We start from the raw sequence: 24,887 nt of genomic DNA, 5'->3' as shown, positions 1-24,887 counted from the left end.
CTTAGGAACCAGTATTAAAATATAATGTATATAAGGCCTTGGTGCAGATTTCTTCCCCAGCTATGGACCATTTCTGAATGTATAGTAAGTAATGTCTGTTGTGAAAATAATACTGTGTTCTTAACCAATCACAGACAGTCATGTTAACAGTGAGTACGAGAAATAGAAAGCTTATGGTTTTCAGTGTAAATTATTAAATAATGCATGCTTTCTAGAAGGTTTTTATTACAAAAATAATCAGTATTATTTGAAATTCCTTTCATGTCAGAATTGCAGGGAACGCAGTCTCTCTTGGGCATTCTGCAAGCTTAAGAGACATTCTCAGTTTCTTACCAGTAGTTGGTGCAGCTGCACAGGATCAGGCCAGTGCCTAGCTAATGGATGGGTCATCAGTATTCCCTCTGGGCTAAAAGGATTTATCCAAAGGTCAGTGGGTTTCTGTCAGTTGATAATGGCTTATGTACCTAACTGTCTTCTACAGCATACCTTAAAAGAGCAGCCTCCATGTGCTGAAGCAGACAGACTCAGTATAGCACAGTTGTTTGCTGTATTCTTCCCGTTCCCTTGAAAAGGAAATCAGAATATTTTGTAGTGATGTTACTGTACAGTATGGTGACTTCTGCTGTTTCTGCATAATTGTTCTGTTGTATGCATTTGATTACCATCAGCTAAGCAAAGAAAGCATTTTACTGTCCTCATTAAGTGTGGTGTGCTTATCTTGTACTTACACTACTAACCTCCTGCATAAAAACAGGCCTCAGCTAGACTGCTCTCTTCTTATTTTAATTACAATATTAATACTTGGATCCTACAGGACATAAAACTGTATTTAAATGGAGGATATTAGTAATTAGTTGCAAAGCATGCATTTTTTTGTTTTAATGTCCTTTTCAAAATAATGTTTGAGGAAGGTGATTCTTTATCCATCCTGGAGACACCTGTCAGTAACCTCAGTGCCTGGATGACTGCTGCTCTCACCTGAACTTAAGAGTGCATTCTAGGAAGAATTTGTTCAAATTTGGATTTCCTGATTCCTAAGCTAGGAATAAAAGTACACCTACATAATGTCTGATCCCAGGTACTGATCAGAGGTCAGGTCAGTCTTGTTTCCTGAAATAGGCCATCTGACTGATCATTGCTCATATCTGAACATTTCCATTGTATCCATGCGGTTTCCAATAACTCTACCAAGTTCTTCACAGGCAATTATTAGAATAAAAATGCTTTAAATGGTTCATAATTTCAAAATTACTCTCCTAATACTGAACTGCCACTCAGTGCACTGTATTTGTCTTGGTAAGGGATGAATAAATTTGCTGACATAGATGGGTCAGTATCATACGATCAGTAGGAAATGGAAGGTACGAGGTCATCTTTCACCATGCCCTGTGTAGCCAAAATAAGAACAGTCTTTTTCCTACAGCTTGGTTTCTAGGAACACTGCTGACTGGAGAGAAGCCACCCTGCCAACCATGCTCTAAATTAGCATCAATCGCAATTGCCAGTATTTCCCAGATGTCTCCGCTTGAAAACTACTGACTCCATCCTTGTTTTATTAAATCACCACGAACAAAAGAAGAAAAAATACTTTCTTCAGAATAGAATTTGATATGTGAAAGACAAGAATGGAATGTCCCCTTAGCAGAGTATTATTCATAAAATGGAGTCCATTTGTTTGTGGGGGAAAAAGCACTTGAAATGCTCTAAAGTGGCACACAAAGAAATGCCAGACATGCATATTCTCTTCTGGAAGCTGTTTTCCTGGACCTCTAACTGTTTGTACAGTTAACTTGCAAATAAGCCCTAAAATGTAGTGTACATTATTGGCTGCCCCAAAAAACAAAGAGCCATTTTATGCCTGAGCCCCACTGGCCATGATTGACAAACAGGGATGAATTTTCCTCCACAGATTTTTACGTAACACATGCAGGAATTCCTCCGCCAGTCCTGCATTCTGTGATGTCTCCAGTCTGTCTGGAATATTCCCATATTCCAGTAGCACTCAGGAGTCTGAGACCAGACATCAGATGACCAGCACGTTGTAGCTTCAGCTTTCAGTCCTCTTTGCGTGGCCTAGATAGTTCAAAGAGAAGAGCCAGAGGCGCTGGAGATCCTAACTGATGAGTTTTGCTGCTGAGGTTATAAGAGGAAGGTTTGAGTGTGAACAAGAGCATGTTGCTCAATAGCTGAATGTTGGAAAGAGATCAGGATTCAAAATTTCAACATTAAATATAAATAAATCACTAGGAGATAATTGAATAGTAGTGAACAGTAAATTTTTGATCCATTCTTACAGCAGTCTCTGAATCTCTTTATTTCTTTGAGTTATTTTGTCATCAAAAAAGAAGAAAATAAAAATATTTTGGACTGCATTATTTATGCATGAGGGAAATAACTCTCTTTAGATTCAACTGAATGCCTCTGCTGTGGTATCTGCTACTACTGGTCTCATCTATTGTTCTCCGCATTTCCTGGCCTATAATTGTACTTAACTGAAGAACAAGAATAACATTTCTGCACTGCTTACAGATTTGATAATTGACCAGTAAAATGAGGTTCCTCCCTATATTCTGTGCTTTCCTCCTTGCTCGTTTAGAGATGAACCTTGATTGATGACATAGTGTGCATCTTTTGTTCCAGGAGAGCTGCCCTGAGGCATGAAGGATACATGGGCAAGATCTTCCAGTTCTTTCACCCTGTACAAGTTTATAATTTGGCTTTATGTATGTTGTTATATTGTATGCAATCAGACAAGTATCAATGCATTTTCTTTGTCCTGTTGAACTCAAGAAGTGAACAAGATTGCTGAGATCCACACTATATGTAGTAGCATAAGAAAATTTGGTTAGCCTTGGGGTTTCATTCCCTCTGCCTTAAGCAGTGGGAACTTTATACGGTGGTTACTGCAGCAGGCATCTTGCAGCTGAGAAGGCAAGCAGTCACCAGGGATACTGCCTTGCTGCTCTGTAGCAGCTGCAGTGGTACTGGCACATACAACAGCAAGCAGTTTGTTGTTTTACTTCTTTGCATAAAATTATATACTTCTCCTTTGCATTAAGCCTAATTAGATGCATATATTCTGAACAAAATAATACTAGGTTATAATATATTTTGGTTCATGTGCTCTCTAGGGAAATTATTTATTCTGTTTGGGCAAATGGTGCTCTGGACGTATTCATTTTGTTTTGCATACATCGTTAGGTTTGCATTATTACCTTCTCACCTTGCGAAAGACAAATAATTGTAAAGATCTGAATAGCTGGAAGCCTTGTATTTTCTTCTGCTGTAAGGAAATAATTTTTAAGTACTGCAAATCTGACTTTTAAAAGATTATACATGCTGACAACTACAGCTAAGATATATTATTTATGCAGTTTCATCAAAGACTGTAGCAATTCACAGAAGAAATTATAAACATGTAGGAAACATAAGACTGCCACGGGTTATACAGGCTAAATGCTGTCTTCCAGATTAAGTTTCTGACTGTTTGAGCTCCTTTACCTCCCATTTACTCCAGGTGGAAGCTTAACAGTCTTCCAAAGCAAGTCCTAGGAAAGACAACAAATCTGACCCCAGAGGGTGTCAAAAAACACAGCAGTATTGAGGAGACCAACTTATGAATGATTCATGGAGAAAGTGAGCTTGAAGTAAGTGAAGATAATGTCTGGGGAGATAGAAGGCAAAGCATGAGAGCCTCCTGGCTACCATGGGAAATACTAAGAACCTATGTTCTTAGTAAAGAAATAACTGTAAATCTGGTGTGAGAAAGGCATGAAGAGAACAGTGGTCAAAGACTAAGAGTGAAAGAGAAAAAATGTGGGAAATGAAGGCATGAAAAAATATGAAGGTGGAGCTTTGAAGAACACGGAGATTGAGTAGGATATACAAACTAATGCATATTGAGTCAGAAAGGCAAATGAAGCTGTAGAGTTATCTTCAGAGTTTCATTTACAGCTGACGAATGTATTCACTATTTATGAAAAGCAGTCTTTCAAGGTTGAGAAAAGAATACAGAGTGTCGGTTATCATTGCTACCTACGTGCCAGCCTTTATTTAGAAGGAAGAAAATGAAATAATTTTAGACAAATTATCAGCGTAAAAAGTGTAATTATCAGTGATGAATGAAGCAGGTGATGTATGGGATCAGAATGAGCACAGAGTAGATGCTGAAGTTTTATTCTTAATAGTGCAATTGTGTTGTCACTTGTTTTGGATGTGTGTTTCATGCAGGAATGAGGAAAGGCCGGGGAAGATGGTAGCAATTTAAGGATGAATCCTATTCCCATTTTTATCATTAGAAAATATCCAAATGGAATAAAATTCCCACAATCTATGGGAGGGAAGGGAAGAACTAGTGGTGATCTCTAGCATATTTATAACTTAAAAACATCCTTTGCTACTTTCCTCTGTAGGAATCAGAACCTGAAAACTGTTACACAGCAACTGCTTTGTATTAAGGGGAAGTGGCTGTGGATTATTCCTTCTCAAAGGCAGTAGGTGGAAAGTTGTGAGGGCCAGATTACATAGACTTATTCTGAATTGAAAACATGAAGACATTTGAGATAAGTGGGAAATGTGAGGCAAAAGTGAGAGGAAAAATGTGATGGATGTGTCGATGGGCTCTTTCTTTTTCAAGCTGTACAAAACTGATGGCACTGCTCTATGAGATCCAGTTCTCAGGTCACCCATCTGAGTTTTGGTAGATATGCTTGTTATTTGTCACGTGGTGTTTACATGCAGCTGTGATTACCTCTCACCTGGTCTGTATCTGCTTCACTTACCGGTGCTTCTGTAGCTGAGATGAACTTTGTTTCTCTTTGAGAACTGAAACCGCTCCTTTCCCCATTTTGAAGACAAACACACTAGAAACAAAGATGTGACAATTTGAGAAAAGAAAATCAGTGTTTTAAGGAAGAATTTTCCTCCCAGAAAATGCGCGCACTCAGGGCATGCTTTGGTATGAAGAAGATTTCAAAGATCATATGGTGTGTGCGGGCCAGCATGTTTTCCAAATACAAGTTTTAAATCTGAAGCAGGCTCACAGATGGTTCTAATGAGCTGGTCTTTGAGATAGGCTGTGACTTGAACAAAAATAGTGGAACTCGTAAGACAGTAACATTTCCAGATGACTTTCAAGCTAAAGCTCTTTGCAGAACAATTTTCACGCATCTTTTAATGCACGTATATTTCTAGTCCACAAAGAAAAGAAAAAAAGGATTTTTAGGATTTTCTTTTATCTATAACAAAAAGAGTAAGAATTTGTTTATAATCTTCTCTGAACTTACACCCCTTCAAAGCCATGTGGCGGGTGCCACTTTACACTTTACACCTTGAGACATCTTTTTTATTTCATTGTAGGTCTACCTTATGGATGGGAAGAAGCCTATACAGCAGATGGAATCAAGTACTTCATCAAGTGAGTATTTCTGAGACTGAACGGATCAGAGCTAAAATAAAATTCCATCTAACTGCATTTTTAAAACTAGAATTAACAGGAAAAAAACTAAGCAAATTATCAAAAAAAGGTGGAGTTCTGTCTGCTCTCCTGTTTCTGCAGCACTCACAGCGTGGTGTAACTAGAAAGACCGTTGTTTTCAGGTCACCTCCTGTCCTGAATGGGTATCTGGGGGAGAACTGCTTTAGGGATGAATTCAGCCTTATCTCTGCAGCTACAGATGACTTTTTTTTAATGTAATAACCTGTTCCCTTCTGTGGGAATCAGTTGTTCTGTTGCTGTAAAACACTGTGTTTTTTGTTTGTTTGTTTGTTTTTCCAGAATATAGTGAAAACTAATTCATATAATAGTTCTATTCTTGTTTAATAAATAGCGAATTATTCCGGCTACTGGAATTTACATACTGTTTAATTCTTACAGGCATCATGAAAACACTTTTGCAGGTCCATTTCCCTGAAGTCTCTTAAAAGACATAAAAGGGAGCAAATCTTGCACTGAGATGCCACTTTTATCCCAAACTCTTGCAGAAGTCACAGAAATAACAATGAAGGTTATATATTAACTGGTGAAGAAAAGCAGGAAGTTGGGTTTCTTGTTTTTTGGTTTGTTTTTTTCCCCAAACACTGCTCTGTTGTCCTTGACTCATCCCGTTGTGCCTGAGGCTACATGTATTAAAGCAGACATGATTTGTTGGGGCTTTTTGCAGAGGTTTTAAACACACCACATACAGCGGTGCATTCCAGCTCTAGTCAATGGGTGGCTTTTATTTTCAGACAAATACAAGTTACTAAATGGGATTTATAAGAAACAAAATTGTAGGCAAATAATTTAGGAAATCCAAGTAAATCAGCAGCCATTTTCATAGCAGTGGAAATAAATACAAGAGCAAGTATTAAGCAGAGCAGTGTTCACTTGGTCTCCATCTGTTGATACAGGGAGACATTATGGCACAGTTGGATGCTTAAGGTGGGTGCTGAGTTCTGTTCTGGGAAAAGCACTTGGAATACAGGCTTATACCTGCATAACTGGAAACTAAGCTTGAAGAACAAATTATACAAATAATACACTAGCTACAGAATAAGAGATCTAAACTTTTTTTCCTGCATTTACCAATGTTTTTTTGTTCAAGTGCCTATTTGGGTTGCAAGTCTCTTGTTTCTAATGTAGTTTGATGGAGATTTCAAGATAAAATTTTACCTAATGTTGAAAGTATCATTGGAAAAATCCTCTTCTAGGAGGCACTTGCTTGAGCTCCATCTTTATCAGCTCATCCTTTTCAGATAATTGGACAATTCAGATAATTAGTTTGTTTAAATGGGAATTAGCTGAATAGTTGACAGTTCACTGTCCTAGGACTGTAACCTTGTTCTCTTTGGCTGTGAATATCAATGCTTTTATTCTTTGGTGTTTAGAAGATCCAAAGCCAAGAGGGGTGTAAGTATTATTTAGTAGTTGCCTTCAGTTCCATTGTGCTTTATTGTGCCATCAACTAGCTGAGTCCATAAATCTATATGCTATAAATCTAATGTGGTAAACACCCCAGAATGGAATCTTAATAGCACATAAGCTTGAGACAGCTTGCTGTGAAATTCCCATAAATATCTCTGAAGGGGGTGTAGCAATATGAACTGCATGAGAAATCAGAGTTTAAAAGAAGCAAACCAGCTGGCTTGTGTTACACACTGAAGTGAAAACCCACTTATGTGAATAAATGACATGAATAAAACATTTACAGGGCTTTATTCCTAAGGCACTGAACTGCTCTCCATCAACTTTGGAAAGCATCATCTTGTCCACCCGTACGTACCTTCAGACAACTTTTGAAATCACCTCTTTTACTCAAGAAATCATTTCAGGTTTCACAGTAAATTATTATTGATCAACCAGGTTGCCAAGGATTGGTCACAAAGTGCAGAGAAGTGTGAGGAAATGAGCTTTAAGACTCCTAGTGTGTCATAAACTCATGTGCCGCTATGCTATGCTATGCATTACGGTCGTGCGTATGGATTTACCATGAAATGTCAGGTAGCAGCATAAGCCTCTCTGAGTTCTGTTCCAGTATGCATTACAGAAAAAGCAAGTTTAGTGTTCTGCAATGTAGTATAAAATAAGTTATCAAAAGGACAAAAATTATGCTAGTAGACTAAAAGGCAGTGATCGGCTTCATTGCTAATGTAACTCTGTTCTCCTGCTGAAGAGTGAAAGTTGAATTTGGCCCCAGATATGTTTTGAAATAATCTGATATACTTTACAGTAATGGAGAGTGCAAGCATTATTTCATTTGCCTGTCAGCAATACAGTCCTTCGCTCACACACAGCCCCAGATTCATGCCCCCTCACATGATATCTAGTAGAAATACATGCCAGCTTCTTCGCTATTTTACCGCTATTTAACAAGAATAGTATTTCTATTCTTGTTTACAGCAGTGAATTTGTTTCAGAAGGGTTGAGATTTTGACCTTATTAACTTAAAGTGACAACTGAATGTAGCCCAGTGGGTTTTTCAGCAGTTCCCTGCAATTCCAGTCAGAGGAGAAAATCCTAAGTCTAGATCAGAAGGAATCTCTGGATGTTGAGTCATCAAACCTTCTGTTGAAAAGTAAGTGAGAGTCCTGTCAAACCAAGCCCTGGATGTTTTTAGTGAGGAAGTTGCCACCACCTATCCAGGCACCCTATTCCAATGTGCACCTGATGATGCTTGAAGGTCCCTTCCAACTGAACAGTATACCTGGGACACTATTATTTTTCCTCAGAAAACCCATCAAATTAATCTCTTCCATCCTCCCACTACATTCACCTTTAACATATGGCAGCTCTGTATCATGAGACTGGCACCTATAATTAGGTAGGGCCTTGCTATTCTCCCTCCCACTCCCACCCACTGCTTACATATGTATATAGTTTGTAAGGACCAGGTGTGAATTTTGCCCCTGTAAACACTTGTAACTTTTTAACAGGACTAGGTTCCAGCTACTCCATATTAACTGTTATTTTTCTCAAGAACATTTATCTTAAATTAAATTTGCCTGAAAGATACACAGAAGTTCCCAAAGACTTCAATGTTTTGGGATGCTTTCTGTTAGATGAATTAGGGCATCTGGAATTTCTATCTTATATTAAAAAGGAAATGGTTACATTTGATTTATGATTACTTTTCATTAATTTACCTAAAAATGAGAAGCTTCACATTGAAGCTCTGCATACCTCAGTGTGACAAGACAGGCACAGAAGGTGCTCTGACAGCATGTCAGTATAACTGAGAGTGGAAGACAAACAATACGTGTAATACAGGTTAATGAAAACACACAGTGTGTTCTGGTAGCTTTTGAAATCGTACCTAAAAATTCATGCTTCTGCTTTGGAAAATATCAAATTGAACTTCTTTTATCATATTCTAGTTCTTTTGGTTTTGTACTGAAAGGGGCCAACACTAATTCTGTGGAAAGCTGGGCATGCACAGAAACTTTATGGTTTTATGACTCAACTAAGAATAGCACGGCATGTGTGATAAATGAACTTCTGTAGTGTAAACAGTGAAGCAGAGCTAAAGGTACCATTGTAAATGGAAAATAAATCACAGTTGATTTTATTCAATTGAGAAAACAAACCTGTTCCTTTTCTAAGTGCACTCTACGCATCTCTACTGCATTGCAAAGGACACAGAAACGCAGCACATTCATGTGTTTGGTTTTTCCTCTGCTATTCCATTCCAGTATGTACTATTATATTGCAAGACACTAGCTGACCATAGGCAACCTAGGAAGAAATCAAGTTCCATTAAGATCAAACCGTAGCATAGGTGATCTAAGAGTAAACTTCTGCAATTCTGTGATTGGGTCGCAGGGAATTCTGTTAGTCTAGTTTTCACTAGTTGCACAGCTATGAGAAAAATAGCCTCAGTAGTGCTAAAATAGTGCGACCAGGAAACTTGGCTTTGGATTTCATGATAACATGAGCTCGTAATACAAGAATGTTAAGATCTTAAGCTGCTTTTGGTTGGGTAATTTTTTTCCTTGAGAGGCTGTTTGTTTTTTAATTTCAAGAACCAAAACGGAGAAGCATTCTTTCAGCTTCCACAAACACTGCTGCGTCCAGGTTCTGACGTGTCTTACGAAGCAGCTGTTAACATTTCAGTAAGGAAATACTTAAAGCTGAAATTACTGTTTTGCTCAAGCCTTGTAAATTCCACTGAAATCAGTGCAGTGATTTCTTTTGCCTCTGCTGGGTAATTCTACTCTTAGCCTGGTGTGATCAAAGGTCTAGTTTTCACCTATTTAGCAACTTACATAAATAGAACTGGACATTGGAAAGTTCAGGCTCCCAGGAAGTTTTCCTCTGCTGGGGCATTTATGAGCTGAGTCAGTACTCTTGGGATGCTGCATTTGGGGAGAGCCATCAGGGGCAGAGTGGTGCACACTAAGGGTTTTCTCAGGGTGTGTTTCATGTGAGGCCTCAGGAGGCATTGGTAGACACAGCCCTGCGAGGGTAACAACAGCTGCCTAAAAGTGGTGCGAGGTGGAATTCAGGTCAGGCTTGTGAAACTGTGAGAAGTTTGTATATCCTGTCGCTCAAACCTTTGGGCTTATTCAGCTTTGGCTCTGATCCTATTTTTATTACTGCTTTCATTTTCGATTGGCTCATTAGTTTGTTGTTGGTAATTTTTAATGATAGAGCATGCCACTTCGATGAGTAAATCTTCCTAGTGATAACAGCCTTCTGAGATTGCTCATACATTTTTCTTAGTAGACAACTGTTTTATCAAGGAATAAATAGTGAGAGTCTCTTCTTTCACTTTATATCCCTCAAGCTTTAATTACCAGTAAGCCAAACCTTCAGTCCCTGAGGGACATTAAAGAAAACATAACAACATTTATGGCACCTTAGGACACAGTGACAAGTGCTCTCAATCTTCCTGCAGCCAAGGAAAGGTAATGTCAGTGCGGTCCTTCAGGACCGAGCAGCTCCTTGGGTACTTTCATACACTCTATGCCTTAAAAGAGAGTCCACTTTTAAACCAATTTTAACAAAGGAAGGAAAAAAAGAAAAAAGGAAAAAAAAAAAAAGGAATGTTTAACTTAAATAATCTGATTTTCATAAATATAAGAAGCCTTCCTGAAATGCCTAAAAGAGTAGGTTTGTATTCCCTCTTGCTCATATTGATGGCCCTAACACACAAGTCAGTGAGGATGTATTTCTAATACAGGAATGTTCTGCAAACCAGAAAATCTGGGATTATCTCTTCGGACTGATTATGTCAAAGCTTTTTAGCTACAGCACTTGTAGGGAGCTAAAAATAAATAGCAGAGGGTTTACACATTTATTCTTTACCTAAATCATCTGTGCATATTGTGTACATTTTCTTACAATGTCTGTCTTTTTACAACTGCTTTTTACGTGCTATCTGGACCAAGCATTTATTTATAAGAGTTATTTCCTAGTAAGGACTATAACAAAGGGTTTAAAACAAACTGTACTACTGGAAGGATGGGATAAAGTTTACTGCAAGTTTAAAAGAACTGAGTTCTAAGGTATGCAGCAGGTCAAGGCATGCTACAGGTAAATATCAAATGAGAAAAAAGAATTCAAAAATAATGAGGTTCTTATTTAAATTCAGTAATGGGTTGCTGAGAAATGGCTTGATAAAAGGCAATATAAACACTTAGAATGGTACTGCAGGCAATAAATCTTGCATTGGCAGTGAATAAATGGATGGAATCTAGTTCTTTCAGCTCCCATGATTCCTCAGGTACTGGGAGGAGTTCTGTCTTAACACAGGTAGGTGGAAAGCAGTCTCCATACCCATAAGGCAGCATGATGGAACTCTGACCCACGAAATCCTACTTCAGAGAATCAGTTTCCATTATCAGATATTCTTTATAGTATTCTTGAAGATAAAAATGCAAACTTTTCACCTGAAAAGGTAAATCTAGAGTAGTTTCATCACAACACTTCATGTTTAGCTAAACTTATGCACCAGAAATGTGAATAGAGGCATGAGCTTTAGGTACAGTCTGTTAGTAGTTGTGAGATTTATTGATCAGAACTGTCTTTTACACTTTATATTATATAGGCCATATTTTTCAGCCACTTTTTCTAATGAACTTGTATTAAAAAAATAATCTTTGCACTGGCTTGACTATAAAAACGGTGAATTTATTAGCAAGATTTTTTAAGTCGAAAGAAGCTATTTCCTTTACCAAGAACACATTATTCCAGAAGGGAGAAGAGGCTGTGTCTTGCCCACACACAGTATGGCTAGCATGCATGCTACCAATTGTAGGGTGTACAGTGTTCTCACCCTCAGACAGTAAGCCCATCCCATTTATCTGTCCTTACCAAGTTTGAGCAGGTTCTTTCCATTCATATGGAAGTTTAACAAAAATATCAAGCAGCTCAAACTGCTTTTCAGGTATGGGGTTTAAGCCTTTAACAAAATAATGCTCCCTTTTATTACTTGAATGTGTATGAAGGCTGTGGGAGCGTCTACAGAATTTGTTATACAAGACATGCAAAGTACACCCTTGTTTGGGTTTATTCTTCAACTTTTTTTCTGCAAGAAATATTAATGATGAGTATTCAGTCAACTTCCTCTTATGCACAACACCTTATCTCTAACTGCTATGATGGCAATGTTAATACTCCAGTGTTAATCTCCTAGAAAAGCACTCTAATTTATTAGGAAGTGAAACTTTCCAGATTCTAGCATCCAGAAGACCCCTCATTTTGTTTGTAAAATCTCCTGGTTAGTGAGACAAAGAGAATTCAATATTTGAAAGCATTGTAATGATAATACAAGGCCTGAAAATGGTGGATATCATCTGGCATTTCTTGTTCCAGAGATTGGTAAACCGTCTAGATTGCTAATAGCATTTCTTTCCTTTTTTAGCCACGTGACACAGACAACATCGTGGATCCATCCTGTAACAAGCGCACTGAGCTTGCTCTGCTCTGAGGATGATGACGATGGAATAAGAGAGACTCCGGGATCCAAGAGCCACTGAGGGCATCTGCTGACTGAAAGTAATTTGTCTGATTTCTGAACATTAGATAGAAGTAGCAAACAATTTATTCTAATGTTCTCTAGTCTAACATAGTAGTACCCAATAACACCTCTCCCCATGAAGTCTGAGGGAGTTCTGCTCTTTATTTATCTGGCTTTATTCTTGGGTGCCTCAAAAGATGCAGGCACTGCAGAAGTCTCTCTTAGTCCGTAACTTCCCCAGCTGTGTAGGGATCAGCTGTGTATCTTAGGACCCGATTCATATGCAAGGTCTGCTTTTTTTTTAAGACCAGCACTAGTGAGTGTAATGCAGATGGATGCCTTTTGTGTAACTACTGAATGATCTTATTTTTATAGAAGAAATTTGTGAATGAGTTTTGCTAACAGAAATTCGGCAGTTAAAAATTACAAGTATTGCAGCCCTGATTATTTTTAAGGTCGGGCTTTAGGAAAATGAATCTTGGATAAGTTATCAAACAAAAAGAAGCAGTTTTGGTAGAGGACACCATACTTGGTTAACAATATGTGGCACGAAAGAAAATTATTCTCCTTCTGTACTCTGCTAAAGCGATACATACGTGCATCAAATACTTCAGTAGAAGCTGTGAAGTTTCAAGTACAATGAAACCTGTGAAACCACCTCCAGGATCAGCAGAAATCAGTCATCTCCTCAAAATTGGTCTTCAAGTAGAACAAAATCATTTTGTAAACACTTGGTGATGATTTAAAGAGGATGAACAAAATGATGGGGTGCTACTGCGATCTAAATGAACAGGTTTCACTGCACCTCAATAGCACAAGATATTTTACATCTCATTATTCACGTGAGATATGATGCCAGCTTTACAAATATATGATTCAATGCTATATTTTTCTAGAGACTTTGTGTATGTATTTTATATATATATGTATATGGTAGGTGTTGACTAATGAACATTGAGAGTGATGAGGAGGGAGAAACTGCTACCAGTATTCACTGACCACTGAAAATGACTGAAATCCAGGGCACAAAACTATAGCCTTAGAAGTAATTTGGATGCTTTATGACAGAAGCTTTCACTTCATACTTCCATGATAGTCAGATTGCATACAGACTTCAGTTTTCCAGTTCTGCTCCAGAGAGGCTGAATCTCCACTTGACCCTCACAGTCTTGATTTATTCTGCTAGTGGCTTTCTGACAGCTAGCTGAGTGTTCTTCACAGGAGAAGCTATTTAGGGGCAGAGACTATGGATCAGGCAGACTTCATCAGAAGAGGCTTTATAGAGACCTAGCAGCAATTTAAAACTGTCCTCGTGTTGGATCAGCTGGAGGAGGACAGCAGTGTACATACTGCTTGCCCTTCCTGAAGAGCTGGTAATGATCTCTTGCTCTAAGAACGCAGCACACAGCTTGCTGTGCACGAGAGGGGAAGAAATCAAGGCACGATGCCGGTGTTCTGCCAGCTCTGCTTACTGTCTCCACCCCCAGATGAGAACATTTCAGAAACATGAAGACCGTTTCTTTTCTCTTATTAATTTGCCTAGAAATTAAAGTCATTAGAAATAGATCTCTACATCTATCTAGCTTTTTCTCTGGTAAGCATTACCTCTTCAGATAATCCACTAGTTCAGCTGCTCTGCTGTTGAGGCTACATTTTCATACCTACAATTTCCAAATGTTCTAATCTATTTTTGTATGCTGGCATGCTTGTTTCCTAGGATATTTCTCTGTATCTCCCCTTGTCTCTTCCTTTCTGTGAAGTATTTTGTGAAATTATTTTGATTAAACTGAACTATGTATATTGAGAAAACGGTTCTAGGATAACTTTAGAAGAATTTGTAAAGAACAGTTGTCAAAATAAACAGCACTGTAAACATTGGCTTCCTGTTCTTATTGCAGAATTTAAAAAATGATGTGGGAAAAAAAAAAGTTCATTTTATACCCTTTCAAATAATGAATGTACGGCTTTGGAAAGGGATGGCCATAGGGCCAGAAATAATCCCTGTATCTTTTGTTTACTTTCCACATAAAGGTGACAATGAAAAATACTCTTCTGGTAAACACTGGTGTTAATCCTTACCTGAATATTTGCACCATTCTGCCCTTCAAATACTGCAAATACTGTCAACTTTAAATGGCACATTTGCTGCCACCAAAGCAAATAGCTTAACATAGATACCCACGTGGACATATTAGGTATTCAGCTTTGCTAAGAAATTTCCTTGTAAGACTACTCAAGGTCTCAACAAATCAACTATTTCCCAGGTAGCTCCCAGTGCATTTCTTGAGCTGAGCAAGAAACATGAGCTTAGACTTCAGCTGCTGCTAATGAATACAGCCACATCAGTTTAAATAGAGGCACCTGTCAGCTCACACTGGTACCAGCTTTACAGTGATGTTTAGCAGCTTAAAGAAGTTGATGGAGTTAATGGGAATTAGGTACCTAACCTACTTAGATGCTGCTATAAATGCTGCTAGGCATGTTTAGGTACCTAAATATCTTAGTAAGTCCTTCTCCTCACAGCCTACAGTGATAGTGTACCAAAAATCAGCTACTAATGAATAAAGCCTGCCCTCTGTCCTTTCTAACTAGCTTTGCCTTTCCCTGGGGATTGATTTCACATAATACTAAAAATACCAGCTGTCTCACAGGTAGTTTCATCCAGGTTCCTTTTGCATTTTTGGTAGTTTGACTATTCGCTGTTCATTCCAGACTCTTTTTCCCACAAATATTGCCTAATATTGCCATGGATCTAGTAGGTTGATATTTTTGTAACATTCTTTTGAGATAAATTAGGAGTTAGGATGGGAATGACTTGACTTCACTATTCAGGAAGTTAAAATCCAACGACCAATACTGATTTTGTCGCCATAGCGATTTGACTTAGTACCCAAGTCAAATCCAAACTACTTGAAGCTGTCCATTCAAAGGGAATATATGGAAAACAAGTCCAATGCACACCTTCTTCCCAGTTATGCCCACTTAGGAAGTTATCTGGGAAGTCTGCATATCCCCTGCAGTTTGCCCCTGAGTCCATAAGGCCATCTCTGATTTTAAACTCCTGCTTTCAAAGAGATTCTTCCCTTTTAAACTGCCTCAACAAGAGATGAAGTGAACTAACACAGAGCTGGTAGTCTGATATCATTACCTGAAGATCTCTTGGGTAAAAGAAACCATGGAAAATCAGCAGTTTGGCCAGAGTTTGGATAAGTCATGATTTCAACCTGACTCCCAGAAACCACAAAATCATCAGAAATGCCTTAATCTCTTTTAAAGTACCCTGCTCTCTATCTATTAAGCAGTCACCATTTCCCTATGGCCCAATTATTATTATCATTAAGAACGTTCCTTGCTCTCATATGCGAATTCTTTAAAACATGATTAAAATAGAAAAAGATTTAAAATGATGTTTGTGGCCTAAAATAAAAAAAAAGTAATAGCATCAATATGGGAAAGAGACAATCTTAGCATCGGGATTCCTTCTCATGTTCTCATTTGTACTCCAAGGAGGATGGTAACACATCACCATTCCTTTCCAACTACAGTGGCCTCAAAAATCCAAGAGCCATGAGCTCTCCAGGGATTGTGAAGTTTTCAGTCCCCAGGCAGCAGGCTGAACTGCGTTTATTAATCTCTAGCCTGTGCCACCAGGGACTCTAACATTAGGTACTGTAATTAGTCACCATGGGGGTTACAAATTCCGAGTCAAAGACAACTGTACATAATTGATGTCATGGCATGAAGAGGAGCTGATGAGCCCATTAAGAAAGCTGCCTGTCACTCTCAGAACATCCTGTTCCTTAAAATTAAATACAGAATGTGTTGTAAAGGATAAAGGTGCAGAGGAACAGGAAATAAGACTACCTGCAGAGTTAAAGACTGATGGTCTTCTTATTTGGCTACTTGGAAGATGCAACTGAAAGGAACTGTTTTATCACTAAAGGAAAATGTTTAAATGCAATTAACGTTATCTCATTCATTTCTCTGTCTGCTCATTTTGGCATGTAGTACAGTCACTTGAACTTAACTTCTCAAAAATACGTATGTGCTTAACTAGTTACAATTCTATGTGCTGAAGTAGCAGCTAATATGGGCTATAGTGCTCCAAAAAATGTTCAGGTTCCTGCAGCACATCATGCTGCAGACAAATTGGAAAGGTAAGTTGAGGGGCATGGTGCTGCTGGGGGTGCAAACAGTGGCATGCAGGAATGACTGACTTTAGTAGTTCGAGTTGCCAATGCCATCACAACATCCACCTGCTGTTCTTCTCCTGCCCTTCTCACTGTCATCTACTGTGTGTTTCTGAGGGAAAGACTACAGCTCTGTCACCTCCCAAACAGGTAAACTGAGCCTCCAGTAATCCCAAATACCTGCGATAAGAAGCATGGCTCTGCAACTGAGGCTGAAGGCTTTGAGAGCATGGAAGGACAGTGAGTCAGCTGGATGTACGTGCATTACGCCATGTCCCTGCCAGGGATGGCGCCTAATTGGATTGCACAAATGCGACTTCTGTGTCTCTTGATCAGAAAGCCAAATTAAGCCTCAAGAAGTTCCAAACAAATCCCTACCTGAAAGTTTGCCTTGAAAAGAAACTGCTGATCGCCAGTGCCATTTCAGCTTTGCCCTAGAACAGAAGTGACATGAAAACTCCAAAACTACTGCTTTAAAACAAATAAGAGAAGCGAAGCACAAGCAGCAGATCTGCTGAATTCCTGGGTGCACTGAACAAAATCAGTCATGTGATAATGACAGGATTTTCTAGAAGACCTTTTAGGCATGCAATTTCTGTATTAATCTGTTCAGAAGTCCCTAGAACATCTGTTTCTTCTCTAAAATGGGAGTAACAGCCACTATAACAGCCACTTTTTACAGTGCAATGACAGCTACAGATGAAAGCGTGGTAATTATCAGTAGTGACTGCTGCTTGATGAAAGATATTCTTGAGAGCTTTTCTGTCAAGAATTTTTTTAATCTATGTGCAGATTCTGGATATGAACCTCAGCCATGACTGCAGTTCATGCAATTCTGGGGGAGGAGAGAGGATTAAAATCATAGATTACAGCAGGATCCAGCTGGATTCAAGCCTTTTGAATCCAGGTCACAGGCACTGGGCAGGCAAGGCGCAGCCTGCACTGCATTCACTGCACTGTGCTCAGTGTCATGGCCTCCTAGTAGAGCTCAGCAGCTCCTCCCCTGCTGCATGTACCTGCTGGAGAAGAGCTAAATCAACTGAATTTTGTGATTTTGAAAGAAACTCCTTTAAGTGTTGAAGAAAATCACAACTTTTTTTTTTTTTTTTTTTTTTTGCTGTCTGTGCTGATGCCTGATCATAAGGGGCCCTTTGAGTGCTAGAATGTGTTCTCTAAATGAATCAAAAGTGCAGTGTTTTGTGTCTATAGCTGCAATGTGTGTCAGAGCTACAAAATCACATCCCAGGAACTTGTACCTATTTTAGTTTTTATAAAAGTTTACCAGAAACTTTGAGGACAGCAAACCTTACATTTATAGTAAATCCAGCGCTACCTTTTCAGAACAGACATTGGCACAACCATGACAGCTCCTTTTCAGACCTTTATGACAGAAATACAGCGTTCCCACATTTCTTTGATTTTAAAAACCAGTCTGTGGCAGTGAGGTGCAGTACCAAGGGAATTTCAACAGCCCAGTGACAGTGAACTGTTTCAGCAGACACTACTCATGAGCCACTAATCCTACAGTAATCACACCTGACTGCCTTCCAAAGAACTTCAGCACAACTCCTAAGTAAACCAGGCTTATCTATGGGTAACCCAGAGCAAGCTGTGCTTTCTTGTAGGCAATATGCACAGAACTTCTGTTCAAGCCAGACTGATCCTGCAGCACAGGGAGAGCTTTCACCTCTGACGGAATGAAGACAGCTCAGCCTCAGAAATTCACAGCCTAGAAGGATCACGCCCTCTGGACCTAGAGAAGCTCTCAGCAGTTCAGGCTTCCTTTAAGGAGCAGAAATCAGCCAGCTTGTATCCATGGTATCTAAGGAGGCAACTCATGTCACTGCTAAAAATACAAACCTGCTTGCAAAAAGTTATATTCTAATAAGATCTGCATTTGTACTGCATTTGCACAACAAGCTTCTGCTGAGATTCCAGTTCCAAATGCTAACAGCGCACAGGGAGAGCTTAGAGAAGCAGGAGACACAGGTGTAACACAGCTGCAGCTCAAGGAAAATCTGTGCTCCTGGTGCTCTGCCTCTCCCTTTCTCTCCCACCTGGAAGCACTTGGGGTTGAGCACTGTGCAGTCTCCAGCTTAATAGCACTGAGCAGGACACTGTGCCTCTAACAGCACTCAGCCCAAGGCTGGGTATTATCAGGCATTGCTGGGAGCTCAGCAAATCAGTGAAGAAGTTTCTCTGTGTATATCTTCAAGAGCTTAATGCAGTGGCAGCCATTCAAAGTATTTGCTCCACATAGAAATGAGTAACTGAAACCTCTCTGACACTGCTAATGCTTTCAGCTATTAGGAAAATAGTAATGCCACCTGGAAAGAAATACAGCTGCAAATGGGATAACCATTAAATAGCTGCATGCCAGACTATGGGGCTCATTCCTGGGAAGTAAGAACAGTACAGCAGAGAAGCTGAAAGTTCCTAGAAGCAACAACCAGCATCGTAAGGTAAAGGTATAACTTTATCATTGTGACAACCTGTTTCTTTCTCATGGTTAAGATACATCCCTCAACTTGCAGAGGATGGGGAAAAAAAGTCAGAAAAATGAGTTGGTTTAACACTAGATAGCTTTGACAAATATTAAATTGATAGACAAGCACTTCTCCATCTAGATTCACAAAACAGAAAATCTAACTGCTTTGGTAGTTCTTTGTATGCACCATTGTAAGCCTTGTGATACTGATAAAATGGAAAAATAAATCATATTGGATTCCATGAGGATCTCCATTACCATGTATCTTTCTTAAGCTCACTAACTTCACAGTATATCAAATTTCAGGTTAAACCAACCTAGGTTAGTTTAAACGTGTACCAGTGCTTTATTTAACAGTGTAGTATGGGTAGACACTATTCCAGCATTGCTGTGAACATCTGTTCCGAGTTACCAAAATTCCAGCTGAAAAACAAATATTTCCACTATAAATCAACCAAAACATTATCCAGAGTGTTGTAACAGATGCGAAATGATTCTGGCTCACTTTACCCTGTGGTTTGGCTCTTCTCTTAAAATTGCTGTGAATGTATTTATTTACACACTTCAAGAAATACACATTTGAAATGGCTGTTTAAGCTTACTTAGAACATGTCTGATGTTAGTTCAAAGCTAATGGGCACTTGAGAGACTATTCTTATTAACTACAGATGCCGCCATTTGACATAAACTCTGCTTACAGCTTTCCACATAGACCTGCTCCAGAGCAATCCCTAGAGCATTATCCTGCTCAAGTATTCCGAATGCTTCAATCCAGCAGCTCTTGAACTGGTGACTTGGAGTTTGTGCAAGGGGGAGTACTTGGGGTTTTGATTCCTTCTATTTTGCTGTGCTTTGGTGACTTTGTTTATTTTTTCCCCCATTTTTACACTGCTATTCATCTGTAGTTTCATGAGCTAAATGAATCAGAAGTGATCTTGATTTAACAGGGATAAAAGAAATGAGATTTGTTTACTAAGCTTTACATTTGGAAAAAGGCTTTGAAAGAGGCTTCCTGGTTAATGGTCTGTTTGTGAATAAAATGGTCTGTTTAAGCAGATGTTGTAATTCCATTGTTTAATTGCAATAAGCTGCACCTGAGCAACTCTAATTAAAGGTGCTTCCCTTTCTAAAAAACTTGGTTATGTTAGAGAGATGTCAGCCCAGGAGAGAGCAGTAAGTAGCGCACCAAAATCTTACAAGCGGGAAAGAAAAATGTCTTAGGCTTTATTCCTCTTTCTTTTCATGCTATGCACTTTGGTGGTGAGTGGAAGAAACAGTGCTGTGTTTTGAGGATAATGTTTTGTAGTTGTTAATGATTTTCTGTCCTAAATGCTTGGAGGAAAACTGTAGGCTAAATTTAACAGTGCCTTTTATGATGGTTGGGAAATGGGAGCTGCAGGCTAGTTATCCAGCCCACAAACAATAGGAACGCATGGTCTGTCCAAAGACACCGTGGTGGCAAATGAAGAACTTGAGGGAAGTAAAAGGGAACAGCTTACCCTGCCATTGTGACTGTGGCGTGTGTTGGACTGGAGTTTTCAGAGTCTGCGTCGATGTGAACAGAATTCATTGAGAGGGCTTCAGCCATAAGCGCTGGTGTTAATCCCCATCAGAGATTTCCAACTTATTATCAGAGTGTAGGACCATGTTCTCCAAAGGCAATCTGTTAATTAATGCACAACAGTAAAGAAATTTTGCCTAAATTTAAGCAGCATAAAGATGTATATTTAGCTTAACAATTCTATTTGTAAGGAGATTGAAATGCGTATTCTGTATAAAAGACTGCAGGCTGCATCTCTTTTATGGCATTATATATTTGCTTTATATATTGTTAATTAGACCTAATTTAGGCCTTCAAAGAAAAAATCTCATTAAAATTCTGATTAGTGATGCTGGCAAGCCGCCATCTAAAAAGCCTCTATTTCTTCCTCTGATAAGTTTGAAACAGCTATAGCAAACAGTAAAAATAAGATCACGGCTTTCTTATGTCAATCAAAGTGATGTATTCTCCAGGTCAAAGCCATTTAAGAGAAAATACAGGAGGACATCCTTATTTCCTTGTATATATGTTGTTGCATGGCCATAAAATACTGGTTATGTTTATGCCCTTTGGTAATTTAAAAATAAAAATAAAACTCACCAGTGCCTTTGGAAATGCTACACTGCGAGGTAATTAACGATATATGTTTTTAAAGGCTTAAAACAAATTGAATGGGAGTAAAATGAATGCAAATCTGTTTTAATATGAAACCAGTTATGTCTGATGACTTCAGAATAGGTTGTTGCCCAAGGCTTTCAATATAGCTCGTAGTCTAAATGCATAACCAGGAAAATGCAGAGGCAAGAATTCTTTAGTCCAGATATAGATAATTATGCATCTATGTTTCCACATATCAAGGCTGATAACTTTAAAATACAGTATTAAAAAAGGGCAAAGGCAGAATAAAGCAATGAAAAGCAAACATTCTATGGTTTCTTGTGTCTGTGTGAACATCAAAGTTTTGTATGATGCAACTGCCAGCTACCACTGTAACTTTCATATTTCATTTAAATGCACAAAAATAGTTGTACAGAGCGGAACATGTTTGAAACGGCAACTGTTACATCTCTCTTAATGTCTATCTTTTTCCATACATGTCTGTCCTTATAGGAGATGCAGTAATTTGCTCTTGGTAGATGACTAATCTACTCTCTCAGAAGATGAAAGAGGCAGCAGAGGCTCTGCAGGGGGCTGCTGACCACAGCTGAGGGAGAGGCAGGACTTGCTCTGCAGCTGCCCAGGATCTGCTCCTTGCACTCTGAGCACAATCCCCAGTGTGCAGCTGCTCCATCCTGCGTCACAGCAGGCAGCAGCACCGGGGACTGCTAAGGAAGAGCCAACAAATGGTTATGGGAAAATACCTCCACTTCCTTTTGGTAAACACTGAGCATAAAACTGAAATCCAGATTTTGGATAAGTAAAGCTTATTCAATATTTGGAAACCCATTTTAAAAATCCAAGGTTTTTTTTTTGTTTTTTTTTTTTTCTTTCCACCCAAGCACTTTTAAACCATAATCTTAAGAGATCTAATCTATTGCTGTATCAAGTAAAGGAAGGAGTTGTGTGCACAGAATGCAAGGCACATTTGCCTCTTAAAATGGTGGTCGCTGTTCATTTCTGTATTGCTTTTTGTTACTTACAAATGTAAGTTTCAAAGTACAGGAAAATCCTGGTAGGCTGGTATTACACATATTCAGTGTATTTATTCTGATACTCAGATAACAACAGCTAGTTTCCAGCTGATTGTTTTTATTTATGACAGATGAACAAAAAATAGGCCATAAGAGAGACACGAGGGCAGATTTTAAGGGTGCTGCAGCCTGATCTTGGCACTAAGAATCTTTTCCACTACTGCATATAAATGAGAGTGGGAGAACATTGAGGGGTGGAATGAGGGTGGGGGGGAAATCTCACCTGCAAGCCTTAATGGATCCAGTCCTTTAGGATAAGCTGCACACAGGTTAGTAACCAGCACTCCTGCACTGCTAGCTGTTCTTTTACAATGTGTGCTGCTACGATGAATCTTTCATTGCTGACTTCTAATGCCTTTGTTTGGAAGGTCGATTGTTGTCTGCAGGACTTGTCCCAGTTTTGCAGCAGGTCAGGCTTCCTTGAGAATGTAAAGAGGTTTATTGTATTTCTGGGTTCTTAATAAATACCACAAGATTAAAAACGGGTTTTCTGTAATTTTTTTTATAAGAGCAAAGTCTGGGAATGAGGTGACTGTTACAGAATCGAGCCCAGAAGTACAGGTAAGAGATCCCAAGCTTTAGGCAGCTGCCTTGCAAGTCTGGAGTCAGAGCACTGGTCAGATTTTAGTGGGTGTTCAGTATGAAGCTTTACAAATCCAGATCTGATAAGCCTGAACATGCAGAACACTTGAAGCTAAATTCTGCCTGACCTTCCCCAGCACCATGCCTCTGGCAAGCTCGCTGAAAGCAGCCATTTCAAGTCAGAGAAATCTGGGTCATTGACTTCACTAGAAACCCTGAATAAGGAAGAGATGCTCACCTTTCACTCCTTCCTCCTGTTGCAGATCTGCCTGGGGATGGGATGTTTCATTCTCTGCTTGTGGGTGCTCTTCTATCTCCAGTAAAACCAGTGCCAAGTTCCAAAATCAAACAGCCTAAGCATGTAAAGAACAGCTATTCCTAACTGCCTTCCTGCTGCACGCGAGCCAAAAGTGAGAGAGGAATAGGAGCTGAGCACGGATAAAGGATCAAATTGTTTCTCCCACCGACCCCAGCTGGGAGTTACCCTTGGTCACATTTGGTCAGATCAGTGTCCAACTGCACAACAGGCCAATGACTTTGAGGCTTGTCTCAGCACAGCTGTGTCATCTCATTTCACATAGACACACCTGTGGGGTCTAAGCAATTCACCAAGGGCACCAGGTGCTTGGAACAGCCTGGAGAGGCTGGTTAATGCTTGATGAGGTTATGGTTGCTTTAAAAAATATAACAACGTATTAATTCCAAAAATGCAGTCGTTATTGAGAGTAACACTGAGTTCAACCCAGGTCAGCTGTCCAGACGGGTGCATGTGTTTGATCTGCTGTCACAGTCAGGACTGGCTATAAAGCTTGAAATGATCAATCTTTCAGCTTGCAGCACATCAGCACTAACCGGTTTTATTTCTGAGAGCTGCAACGATCGCCTCTTGGAGCTGCCCAAGAAGAGGAAGAGAAAACTTCCTCTGCCATCTCCACAGAGCTGCTCCAAACCTCTCCCACATTCATTAAAAACCCCTGGAAAAAATAATAACAACAACGGAGGGGCAGATCACGGTTCGTTCAGCAGAACTCATTGCAGTGCTGAGGTGCCGTGAGGTGAGTTGAGGCGCCTCAGGGGGCGGGTCGGGCCCGTTGCTGTGGTTCCGCGCTGTGGCGCTGCTGCCGCCATTGGCTCAAAGTAGGTCAGCCCCCTTAATGTAACGCTGAGGAGCGTTTGGAATTGTGTGTGTTGGGGAAGAATTGCACACAGAAAATAATAAAAAAAAAACAAACCCAAATCTTGGGAAGATTTGTTCTTAACATCCACGTGGGTTGCTCCGAAAGTAATGCTTGCTCATTTCCACGGAAGCTGTAGCAGCAACGTTCGTTGTGCATTTTTACCACAGATGAGCAGGAGCTGCTTCCTCACACGATGCACCAGCAGCACGGCCCAGCGCTGCCACCCGGTTCCTGTTAACGGCGCCGGGCCCGGGTCAGCCCCGATGAGCGACACACCGGCTCAGCCCCGCTCCGCCCCGATAACGGCGCTGCCTCGTGCCGCTGTGCAGTCCCGGCTGTGGTAACACCGCCCCGGGGCGGCGCTCAGTGCCGGCACCTCCCTCCTTCCCCCCCCCGCTCCAATGGCGGGGCCGCGCCGCTCGTTACGTCAGCGGCGGCGGCTCCTGCACATGGGCGCGCGTTGGGGCGCGCTGCGCACAGCGGGAGCGGCGGTGGAGGAGGAGGAGGAGCTGCGCGGCGGAGGCGCTTCTCCCGCTCCGTGTGCCCGGCCGCCCCGCAGCCGTTCCACAGCGCTGAGCCTCGTTTCGCCGCTGCATCCGCCAGAGTGAAACGGTGAAGGAGCCGCTGCCGCGCAGCTTCGCCCCGAGGGAAAGCCCACCATGTCGCGGCCGCTCCCGCTGAACCCCACGTTCCTACCTCCCACCTACGGGGTGCTGAAGTCGCTGCTGGAAAACCCGCTCAAGCTGCCGCTCGCTCACGATGACGGTGAGGCCTCCCCTGC

At 40.2% G+C, this 24,887-nt stretch overlaps 2 protein-coding genes and 1 long non-coding RNA gene across 9 annotated transcripts in view; 2 read left to right on the top strand and 1 right to left on the bottom strand.

Annotated features, from left to right (window-relative positions):
• STXBP4 (syntaxin binding protein 4) overlaps positions 1-14,315 on the top strand; it is a 42,913-nt gene extending 28,598 nt beyond the window's left edge. For both annotated transcript variants that reach the window (XM_015879669.2, XM_015879667.2), the window contains 2 exons: positions 5,359-5,416; positions 12,342-14,315. In XM_015879669.2, the coding sequence (XP_015735155.1) occupies positions 5,359-5,416; positions 12,342-12,456 (173 nt within the window). In that variant the 3' untranslated portion in view covers positions 12,457-14,315. The remainder of the gene's footprint in view (positions 1-5,358; positions 5,417-12,341) is intronic.
• The window catches only part of LOC107322073, a 39,579-nt gene extending 15,063 nt beyond the window's left edge, over positions 1-24,516 (bottom strand). For 2 of the 6 annotated variants that reach the window (XR_004309229.1, XR_001558802.2), the window contains exons 1-6: positions 23,167-24,153; positions 22,570-22,765; positions 20,615-20,778; positions 4,782-4,862; positions 487-563; positions 334-406 (exon numbers count right to left, since the gene is read on the bottom strand). This is a non-coding gene — a long non-coding RNA (uncharacterized LOC107322073). The other 4 variants (XR_004309230.1, XR_001558803.2, XR_004309227.1 and 1 more) reach the window with 3 other exon arrangements.
• A 57-nt stretch (positions 24,517-24,573) lies between these two features.
• The window catches only part of HLF (HLF transcription factor, PAR bZIP family member), a 31,907-nt gene continuing 31,593 nt past the window's right edge, over positions 24,574-24,887 (top strand). The window contains exon 1 of the mRNA XM_015879676.2: positions 24,574-24,871. Within this exon, the coding sequence (XP_015735162.1) occupies positions 24,766-24,871 (106 nt within the window). The 5' untranslated portion in view covers positions 24,574-24,765. The remainder of the gene's footprint in view (positions 24,872-24,887) is intronic.

The sequence above is a fragment of the Coturnix japonica genome, chromosome 18 (genome assembly GCF_001577835.2).
Source record: "Coturnix japonica isolate 7356 chromosome 18, Coturnix japonica 2.1, whole genome shotgun sequence".
In the NCBI taxonomy this organism is placed as follows: Eukaryota; Metazoa; Chordata; class Aves; order Galliformes; family Phasianidae; genus Coturnix; species Coturnix japonica.
The sequence above is the reverse complement of the archived record's forward strand: the minus strand, read 5'-3'. Positions and strand labels throughout refer to the sequence as shown.